Raw genomic sequence first — 11,009 nt, 5'->3', positions numbered from 1 at the left:
ATATTTTTTAATGGAACGCGCGTTCCATCCTTTAATAGTGGGGGAAAGGGGGAAATAAATTCTGAAAAAATTAAAAACCCCGCCATGCTCTCCTCTACCTTCTTTCAATCGTTCTTCTCTCTCTCTCTCTCAATCAAATACCAAAAATTGACTATTGTTGGAACTAGGGTTCCGGTTCTTAGTGAAATCGAAGGTTTTTTTGGTCACCAGGCCATGAAATTGATCAAAGGGGTACAGTTTAGAGTGATTTCCATATCAAGTAGAACAGTAGCTCCATTAAAGTCAAGGTCTCGAAACTCCATGGTCAATCACCATCAACATTCTACTTCTTTATTTGTTCCAGAGGTTTGTCTTCCTTTATTACGAGTTTTATAACCTTTTTAATCAAACTCAATTATCCCTCGATACCTAATGTTATCTTTTGCGTTGTTGCTTCTGCTCTGTTCTTCTTGAAACCTCCCCACACTCTCATGTCGAAACATAATTTATGATATCAAGTTGGAAATCAATAGAAATGGCTATGAAGGTCGGTTGGGTTGGACGATTCTCTGGAGGATGAGAGAGATTTGGACATGGCAGATCGTAGGGCTACAGAGATTGAGCTTGATACCATGGAGGGTTTTGCGTCAAGGGAAAAGCTCCACCATCATCTCAACGACCAAGGTTGGTTAGGGTTTCTGTTTTTTTTTTCTGTTTTTTCTTTTTCTCCTTCCCCAGTTGAAAATTCTCTTTGGTATGTGCTAGTTCTCTCTCCAGCTTCTCATTTTTTAAGATTAATTGTTAGTGGAAATAGGTTTTAGATTCATTGAAATGTTCTCTTTTGCTTCCTTTTCTCTAATGAGCATTATCTGTTCTATTTCATATCTAATTTATATGGTCTGATTCTCTTTTTGTTTATTGGGTTTTATGTGTTAATCTGTGATAAAAATAAGTTCACTTTTTTGTGCAGGTTTCTTGACTTGAAGTTTAGTTTGTCTATCATATTTAGAGATAATAAATGAGTCTCTGGGAGGTATGCAATGAGCTTTGAGTAGGTCAATTAATAGATCCCATGAATCCAAGTGCACCACTTGCATGAGTTGGATGAAGTTGTGGGTTACATGAGCCTGTGTTACCCTTTTGGGCTAACTGCCTCGGTTATGTTTAGAAGACATCATAAGACCATATTACAATCTCCAAAAAAAACTTTCCTTGTTCTTCTTTGCTTTAACTTCATCAGCCTCCAGATCTAATATTAATTTTTCTCTTAGATTCAGAAATTGATAAATCTCTTAAACAAGGTTTATCCCATTTTTTTCTTCATTAGTGTAGAAAGACATGTTGCCAATGTATACGGTTGTTGAATTTTGGAGTGCGTGTTCATATTCTTATTGTGTTCCTGGAAACCTTTTGTCACGATACGCTGAAATCTTTGTTGGATCCTGTAACATTAACATAGGTAATGAATAGAATGCACACTGATAAGTGATATTGGTAATTTAGTAATTTTAAAAATAGGAAAAATATTGGATATTACCTTGAACAGCAACGCCATTGCACCTTATCTGAAAATGAAGACAAGTAGTATATTGTGTTGTTACTCTCGAGTTAATAGTTACACATGCTTATAGAAACAAATTTGATGATGTTTAAATTAGTATGACTATCACATTTGTTGCATGAAATTATTCTTACAGAACCAACTCTGATGATGTTTAAATTAGATGAGAAGCTGAAGTTGATAGAATCTCGTCTGGAAAGCAAAGTATTTACTAAACCACCTCAATACTCAACCCCTTTTACATTGTTTTCATCATATTGTTACATATAACAAGATACAATTTTTGTTATTGTAGAATTGAGGGCCCACTTCAGGCTTACATCCTCGTTGACGTACATCACGTGATATTCCTCCGGTGTGGAGTTAAGAATTTGGGGGTTTCTTTCAAGAAGCAAGTAAAATGTACAGCAACTAAAGTTTACTTGGTCTCAAATTCTTCTTGCCCAGGTTGTTTTTCTTCCCTCATTGTACTTTTAGTTTTCCCGCATCTTCTTATAGTTCCGAGATGCTTTCCATGTGCTTATAAGCTTGCTGGTGTTTACAAACTTATTGGCACGCATAAACTCATTTATATCTTGTAATCAGCTTCATGTTTAATAAGAATATATATTGCGCATTTTGATTGTAGTCTGAGGCTTGTAAGGTTTTCAGGTCATATTGAATTAAAACTGCATAGGCTAATATATGTTTATGTTTTCAGGTTCCAATGGCTCCAAAATAGCCAAACACAGGACTCTTTGTGGGTCTAAATAAAGGGCATGTTGTCACCAAGAAGGAATTAGCACCTCGTCCTTCCGACATAAAAGGGGTAAGTAACAAATCATGATATCTAAATTGTGTTGAGTTTCTTTTGGTTAAATTAATGGTTGTGTTTCTTTGGATTATATATAGAAAACAAGCATAAGATCACACTTCGTGAGAAACCTTATCATGTATATTTGAGATCTTTTGTCTTTAAAATAAAGGGCTTTGAATCATACCTTGAGCTATAGAACTCAAACGGAATCACGGGTGCCTATGATTCTGTTTTCCATCAGATCTATAGTCATATTGTAAAAATCATACCTTGAGCTATAGAACTCAAACGGACCCCAAACCAGTTCCCAAAGTTCACGAATTGAGTTGGCTAACTTTCTTAAGCAGGCCAACCTCACTGGTAAGGACTTTATCTATGTGCAAGAATGGAATCTTTGCTGTTAGGTCTGATTCGGGTCTGTTCTGATATGTCATTTTGTTGTCATCATTTATAAGGCTTGGAAAAGGATCCAGAGTGATTCCAAGTTTCTATATGTTCCTGATATTATGAATTTAAGATCTGGAGCAGATGGGGTGTTATTTCCAATTATAAATTGGTTAGAATTGATCCAGACTCCAGATCAGTGGGCAGTCACCAGCTTTTACTAGTGTTGTGATTGTCCACAATGTGAATTTTATATCCGGAGCTTGGGAAATGCTTTTCATTCAATTCCAACTCTAAGACTTTCATTTGTATGTCCTTTACTTCTCTGAATTTTGGTATGGACGAATTCTACTTACAAGTTGGGTAGAATTGGCCAACCTCACTTGACTGTCTTGTTGGAGACAGAAGTGATACACCTTTTTGTAAAATTCATATTTAATTCATCCTTTGGAGTTAGAAGGAGTTCTTTATAGTTCTGGAATCCTGAATAATCATAGTTTCCTATAAAATTTAGTTAAAGCTATGTTTCTGTTTTAGATTTTGGAGTAAATCCATTTTGAACAGCAGGTCTGTTTTAGAGACCTTGCTGTGATTACTCTTTTCTCAACTCATAGCTTCATTACTTCTCCTTTCTAACCTTTAGTCCTTCTAAGATGGGTTTTAAAAGTTTAAAATTTTTTCAAGTGTGCTATTGAAAATGAATAGCTGTACAGCTCTTTGTTGTATCTCAATATCAATGCATGTTTCATATCTGTCAATGTGTGTGAAATTAAATATTATCAAATTTTGCATATACAAAAAAAAAGTGTAGCTCCTATTTATTATAAACTCACTTGCTGAATATTGCCCAGATCTGGTTTTGTAATTCGGGATCTGGTGGTTGAGAGTGCATCAAAATCTTTGCGTATGTTGAGAGAAGAATGGATATTGTTGGAGTCCTGTAGAAACAAAAAAAAAATAGATGATGATCACAAAAGAAAACATAGATGTATAGAAATAGAAATACTCACGATACAGTAGGAAGCTTCTCATGTATAATGACAAAAATGTCCTTTGGGCTACACCCAGGTCGTCTGGCCAAAAGATGGCTGTATTCTCCAAGCAGATAAGCGCTAACCTGCATAATGACATCAGCATACAGTTGTCTATATTTGTGTAGGAAATATAAGATATAATCTACATACCTTCACCATTGTCTCATGTATTGCAGGCTTATCAAGATATTCTCTAGCTTTGAGAGCTGCATAAGGCTAATGATTAAAAAAAGAAAAGTGAGTCAGTAGTAAGTCCTATGAACTTTAATAATGCAGATACCAATCTACATTCTACAATACCAAATTAATTAGAATATTCATGAATCAGAATGGAGATTCTAAAGATCATCATCCAAATGCACCAAAATTTAGAGTAAGATCGAACCACTATTAATGAAGGTATTCTACTGGGCTAGGATGCTTGTTGTTTGGATATGGAGCCATGGAAGAACTTGGACCCTTCCGTGTTAACAGTGATGGAAAAACACTCTACCCCAACCACTATGCATGGAACAATGGTAACAAAAATTCCTTTAATTACTATGTCCCATTGACATCACTTATAATCTTAGTCCCTGTCTTGCAGGTGCATGCCTAACCCTATAAAACCTTTGCTTTTGAGGTACTAACTGTTTTCTCCTGGAATTTTTTTTGCCTGAGATTTTTTGCTGCCAGCTATCCCTTCGGGACCACTCTTATGTATTATGTTAAAAGCACCAATTCAGAAATTTGCTGATTATGTAAGTCAGCTTTCCTCTTCCTTTTTGCTTTTTATTATTTATGCACCCTTATGCCACAAATCTCTTTATTTATCATACTAAATATGCAACCATCCCTTATTTTACTCCTAACTTGTTGTATAATTCATTCATGTCAGCTGCATATATGTTGCATAAAATAAATTGGTAAAACTAGACATGTGAATTATGCATCTGTTATCTCAAATCTTACATTTATTTTTATTTCTGTTATTGTTTTTTCCAGCTTTTAGGTGTTGGTGTCAAGCTTGTTGGCAATACAGTGTGGAGTACCCTCTTTCATCAATTCTTAATAGTGATGTCACGTGAGAAATCATTTTTCTTTTTGTTAAACAAGTCTTTATTATCATGTATTAGGTCATACCATGGGTAAAAACAGCCTTGCCCCTGGTTCCGGGGTTGTCACAAAATACTTGACTTTTTAACTTTGTTTGTGGTTTCATTTAGTAATAATCCTTCTGAGGGGGTGTTTGTTGGGCTGCTTCTTTCAATGTCATTAACAACAGTGGTAAGTAAAATCTTACTACTATGAACCTCTTTTGCTTAAACCTACCTTATTGACCTGTAGCTGATTAAACATTAAATTAATTATGCAGGTTTTGAAGTTTTTGATGGAAAAGAATAGTGTTAATGCTCTTCATAGAAAAGTATGTTGGTATTTTAGGAAATTTGGCTAATAATTTAGTTAATTATATAAAAAATGTTGAAATCTTACATTTGTCTACTATTGGAATGATTATTTGTAGTATTACATTTGTCTACTATTCGAATGATTATTTGTATAACATTAACTTGTGTGCAATGCATTGTATTATTTGTATATGGTATTTTATTTTCCATTATGTGACATAAAATGCAAATTTAATATGAAAATAAGTAAATCCATAAATAATTTTTTTTTTAATTTAAAATTACGATACGCAAAAATGTGTGTCATCTTCATTTATGACATGGCCTTTCTTGACAGGGGCTTTCTTGATACGCATTGCGTGTCATTAACACGCGCGTCGTAAGGTTACGACACGCGAATGCGTGTCGTCTTCCTTTATGACAGGGCCTTCCTTGATACGCATTGCGTGTCGTAACCGCGCGTCGTAAATGCGTGTCGTAAATGCGCGTCGTAAATGCGCGTCGTCTCTAGACGACGCGCAAATGCGCGTCGTCTATCTTTATGACATGGCCTTCCTTGACACGCATTTGCGCGTCGTCTGAGCCATTTACGACGCGCAATGAGCGTCGTAAAAGGCCTTTTTTCTTGTAGTGGATAAATGTTAAAGTTTTTTTTATGTGTTTGTATTCATCTAAAACTATATTTTGTTTCAGTATTATACTTTATTTCTTTTTGACGTATATGGATTGATGTAAAACAATAAAACGTATGCTTATGTGTTATTTTAATGTATTTAGATTGATCTATAACTTATTTTTATGTATATTTTGAATGTATGAATTTGTAAACGTTAAATTCATGATTTATATATGTATGTATGTGTAGGAAAGTAGAAAAAAAAGATGAAAATTATACAAACTGGTTGACTTGGCGGTCGAACCGGTTAAACCGGAAACGAGTCACTATACTGGTTTAACTAAAAAACCGGTTTTTAAAACATTGGATTTTTCGAATTTTATAAATATTTTTACTAAAAATATTTCGAATAAGCAATTTAATATTAGACTATAGCCTTAGTCAAAAAAACATTCTCGAAATTTCCATCTGAGTGTACAAGGCCTTCAACGGATAGAAACAATTTTAACCGTTTTAAGAAAATCAGTATTATATTGGTTTGGATTCTTAAAACGGTCGTATCTTTTGCATACGAAATCTGTTTTGGATGTTATTTACATTTTCGGAAACAAGGAAACATGTACTATGAGACTAGAGTCTTTTTTTTGCTCACAACTGCTTAATACAATATTTCAGTTTTTCAAACGTATTAACTAGGGTTGGCAGTTTGAGTTGTTTGATTCGTTTGTTAGTTTACATATTTTGAAGTAAGATACCATCTGGTATCTTATATTAGTTAGAATTGACTCATTTAATTTACAAAAGATGCACTAAAACTTATTGAGTCACATAACAAAGAGATTTACTACGAATTCACCGTCTACAGTCCTTGACCTAAATTTCGAGATGTCACATATTATGTATGAAGTCGTATTAAGAAACCTGATTTTTTTTCTTTTGAAGGGAACCCCTAGCTAGTAAAACCCATCATGAAGATTCTTCACCCTTATTCTCATTAAAAATGGAGGCATCCTTTCTTAAAGCTACATTTTTGGTATTTTCCTTTCAAACCACATTAGTTGTCTAACACCCATAAATTCGAGCTAGTCAATTAAGATATAATAAGTGTTAAAAAGTTTCTTTTTTATAGAAGATTATTTTTGATAAATAATCTTAACCAAAGCTATATTATATGTGACAAGAATTTCGTACATATAAAGAACACTGAAATGCGACTTCATATGAAGAAGTTATGCTTCTTCGAAATTTTGCAATTAAACTGACACGACTCTACGTATCATAAAAAGTGAATTTTTGATAAACTACTCTTTGGTTTAAGAGATCTAAACAAAAGTCATAGTAATCATTAAACTAAAAGTATGCATATAAAGAATGCCCAAATCTGACTTCGTATGAGGAAATTATAATTTTTCGAAGTTTCAACACAACAGTACGGGTACATAAATTGAAATTCTAATCGGTTGATTGTTAGCTGAAACAATCTAAATGAGAATTAAAGATCTCGTGAATATGAACCTGTCGATAAAAAGATATTCGAGAAGGGAGTTCATATGAAAAAGTTATGAATTTCACACGGACTTTAACACTCTAAAGTGGTCAAAACAATAATTTTTATTAGAGCAAAAATTAGATGTTGAGACCTTAATGAAAGTTGTATATCTTATCGAGAATATTCCGGGGGTATTAAAAATGTCGAAAATGGAGCTCCAATGTAAAAGTTATAGTTGTACGAAGATCTGCAAAAATTACACTGTGTTGATGATGTGGCAGCACCGGAGTGCGCCACGTGGCCATGCCTGGTAGCCAACTCTTCCACGAGACCAAACGACGTAGCACAATGAGGGTGTGACGTGGCATAGCTGGAGGCGGCATCGACAAGGCGAGGTGGACCAAGGCAGAAACAACACATGAACCAGCCAAGGGAGGACAGGTCACCACGTGCGTGGCATGCACAAGTATGGGCGTGGCACGCCTCAGCCAATTCCATATATAAACCCTTCGAAAACTGTTCATTCCTCCACAAAAATCATCCAGAATCTCTCTGGAGAACTTTCGCTTCTTGAGTTCGATTTTTTGACTTTCCTTAGGGTATTTAGCAAGGTTTAGAGGAGTCTAGGTGTCCGGCAAATGGAAGCTTTCAGTTTCGGAGTTTTGTCAGCATGTTTCCTCGGTTTTTGCCAAAACCTTTGTAAGTTAAATTACACTCTTTTTCTTTCAGTGTAACTTATATTATAGTCATAAGTCGTTATTATGAACCTATAAATAAAATTTATCAGTGATTCCAAGTCATAATACTGATTGATCTACGTATGGGAGAGGTGTCACAAATGGTCATGTCGGCTTGGTTGTTGGATTTCAAAAGAACTATTATGTCGAAACGATCCTGCCTCCCAACTGTCTTGTCTGCTTAATCCTTACTTGATAGATCTCGATGTAGAGATTGTGATTAGTGAGGAATATAAACTTTCATTAGTCGCCAGGGATATAAATCTAAGACTTAGTGATATTCATACCTAGGTTACGTTAGAGAAAAAGATAAAAGTACTAAGGAGAAGTTCTGCCCAAATTCCGAGGCATCCAATTTTATTAAGTGAGTGTATAGTTATTTTCAACTTACACATAGATATCACGTATTTAATTTGCTTAGATGCCCTATGTGTTTATTTGTATTCCTGATAATTATGCTAAGTGAGATAATGATTTTACTTGCAGTAAATTATATAAGTACTAGGCTAAAACCTGTTTACTACACGGTTGACATATTTAAAAAATATTTATTATATTTTCCAATGAATAAATAATAGAGAATAAACCATATCGCTGATACTGAAACATTGTGACAACCGTCAAATTCTGGTCAATTCAAAGTCAAATAAAGTCAACAAGTCAAACCGATCAACCCAACTAACCCTTGTGTACTAGCGCTTACGTTATGTATTTACTAAACAACTCGCTGTTCTAATGAGAGATCATAAATCGAAAAGTACGTACATCTAGATCTCCTTAACCTAAAACTGTGGTAAGTGACGAGCCAAACCAATAAAACAATGTTGCATACTCATCGGGAGTGTGTAAGATCCTTAAACAACGCTTAACAGGGTTTACGGACCTTGCATTTCGAATCCGGACACTCAAAAAGGTCACAAACAAAACCGCTCTCAATCGTTTTCACTCTATCCCTTCTTATCGAGAATCTCTCCCAAATCTCTCTAAGTATGTGAAATTTCTCCCAAAAATCTCTTTGTATGTGAAATCTCTCCAAGAATGTCAAATCTCTCCCAAATCTCTCCAAGAATGTGAAATCTCTCCTAAATATCTCTTTGTATGTGAAATCTCTCCAAGAATGTCAAATCTCTCCTAAATCTCTCCAAGAATGTGAAATCTCTCCCAAATATCTCTTTGTATGTGAAATCTCTCCAAGAATGTGAAATATCTCCCAAATCTCTCTTTGTATGAGAAATCTCTCCAAGAATGTGAAATCTCTCCCAAATCTCTCTCAAAAGTTTTCGTAACTTTTTGATGTCATTCGGGTCATTCCGACCCTTAACCGGGTCAAAAACGGCTTGAAACGGGGGAAAATGGACAAAAAGGGCTTAAGGACCCGAAACCCCTCTTAGGGCCGAAAGTCCTCTTAGAGGACCGAACATCTGCTGAACCGAAAGCCTTCTCAGAACCGAACCCAAAGGGTCCTCTCAGGACTGAACCTCGCACACACACCCGACCCCGAAGGCTCCTGGAACCGAACCCGAAGGTACTGTTCACTTCGGTCTATTTCACCTCTAGCTGGTTCGCTTCCTACTGCCTCGCCTCGCTTCGGACCCAGCATCAGAAGGGACCGAACCTTCGCCCCCTTCCGAGAAGCCTCACTGTTAGCCTTTTTCTTTCTAGTTTCTGACTACGACTTCATTTTAACTTCGTTTTTAATTATTTTAACGCGGGATTTTCACCCAAAACTTTATTTTAACATATAAGGACCCATAATTAATTATTTATCACGTTTTTAAGGATAAAACCTTATCCAAAAAGAGTGGGTGAAGTACAAGAGGTGGAGTGTTGACTTTCCTTTATTTTATGACACAAGCAACCCCCATACCCACTCCATGCCTAACCCACACTCCTCCCCACCATACCTTGTCACTTCCTTGTCCTTTTTACCTCACTCACAAGTCATTCCCACGTTTTTGAGAGCTGGACACTCAACCTCTCTCCTCATTATCTTTCACTTGCTCTCATTTCATCAAAAATACAACACAACTTTTCTCTCAAACTTTTTCTCTCTATTTCAAGAATCCAAGGCTGATTTTCAAGCTTTATTCTTCCCTTGGTAAGTACAATTCATCCTCCTTGTGATTATTACACTTCTTTCTACTCAAATCATTGGTTTCTTACACAAACATCATCACATTCTTGTTAGATCTTCGAACCTTCAAGTGATTCTTCAAGTGTTCTTGAGTTGAACACTTCTTTTCTCCATCATCCATCTACTGAAATCACTCAAGGTGAGTTCATACCCCTACATTTTCATGTTTTCTCAAGTTTTTAGGGGGGGGGGGGATACAAGTAAAAACACCAAGAACATAACTAAAATTTTCTAACAGCTTTCATCAGAAAAGTTGGACTCCATTCACGGATTGTTTTGGACAACTTAAACATTTGTTTTTTCAAACATGTTTTAGGTGTAAGTAGTTCCAGTTCTTATCTTTAAAATGACTACTTGCACATCTCCATATGATTTGTCTACAATTTATGGTGATTTTTACAAAACTGCCTATCATTTCAAACATCAATCCGGACCAGTCTGTGGTTATGAACTTTTTCACACAAGTAAGAGGTCATTAAAATTTATAATAAAAAGTATGAACAAACTAGACTCATTTTCCAAACTCTCAGAATTTATGGATTCTGATTTGCACCTTTAATTATTTTTCTATGAATTTTCTAAAAACAGAATAGAAATGGCAATACTAGAAAAATGTTTTCAATTACATTTACACCTTGTAACTTGTTGAGCAAGGTGTGTACCTTCATGTGATGAGATGTTATTACCATATATGTCATTTTGTCTTATTATATACACATACATCAGAAAACAAATGGATTCTTACCTCCATAAGTATGGTAAATATATAAATGGTATTACAAGACTATATCCATTAAAATACAAACATTGGTAAACTATGACAGGTATAGCTTATGCTCACTACCCAAACAAATATTTAATAAACTATAATAGGTATAGTTTAGGGTTCAT

The 11,009-nt window shown here is 35.1% G+C and overlaps 1 protein-coding gene across 1 annotated transcript; it reads right to left on the bottom strand.

Annotated features, from left to right (window-relative positions):
• Positions 1-3,380: 3,380 nt before the first annotated feature.
• LOC111891933 (AP-2 complex subunit alpha-2-like) lies at positions 3,381-3,995 on the bottom strand. The gene is made up of 4 exons (XM_023888004.3): positions 3,905-3,995; positions 3,731-3,837; positions 3,554-3,658; positions 3,381-3,471 (listed from the first exon to the last, which is right to left on the bottom strand). Exons 1-4 carry the CDS (start codon positions 3,911-3,913, stop codon positions 3,381-3,383), a joined length of 312 nt encoding a protein of 103 aa, XP_023743772.2. The 5' UTR covers positions 3,914-3,995.
• Between the last annotated feature and the right edge of the window lie 7,014 nt (positions 3,996-11,009).

The sequence above is a fragment of the Lactuca sativa genome, chromosome 6 (assembly GCF_002870075.4).
Source record: "Lactuca sativa cultivar Salinas chromosome 6, Lsat_Salinas_v11, whole genome shotgun sequence".
Lineage (NCBI taxonomy): Eukaryota > Viridiplantae > Streptophyta > Magnoliopsida > Asterales > Asteraceae > Lactuca > Lactuca sativa.
Note: the sequence above shows the minus strand (reverse complement) of the source record. Positions and strands in the feature narration are given on the sequence as shown.

What these genes read in the sequence shown, in the direction of transcription:
- LOC111891933 (XM_023888004.3), bottom strand. An exon ending in GAGAAGCTTCCTACTGTATC is followed by an intron (nt 3,659 to 3,730) that starts GTGAGTATTTCT and finishes TTGTTTCTACAG; the next exon opens with GACTCCAACAATATCCATTC. An exon ending in ATCTGGGCAATATTCAGCAA is followed by an intron (nt 3,472 to 3,553) that starts GTGAGTTTATAA and finishes ACACATTGACAG; the next exon opens with ATATGAAACATGCATTGATA.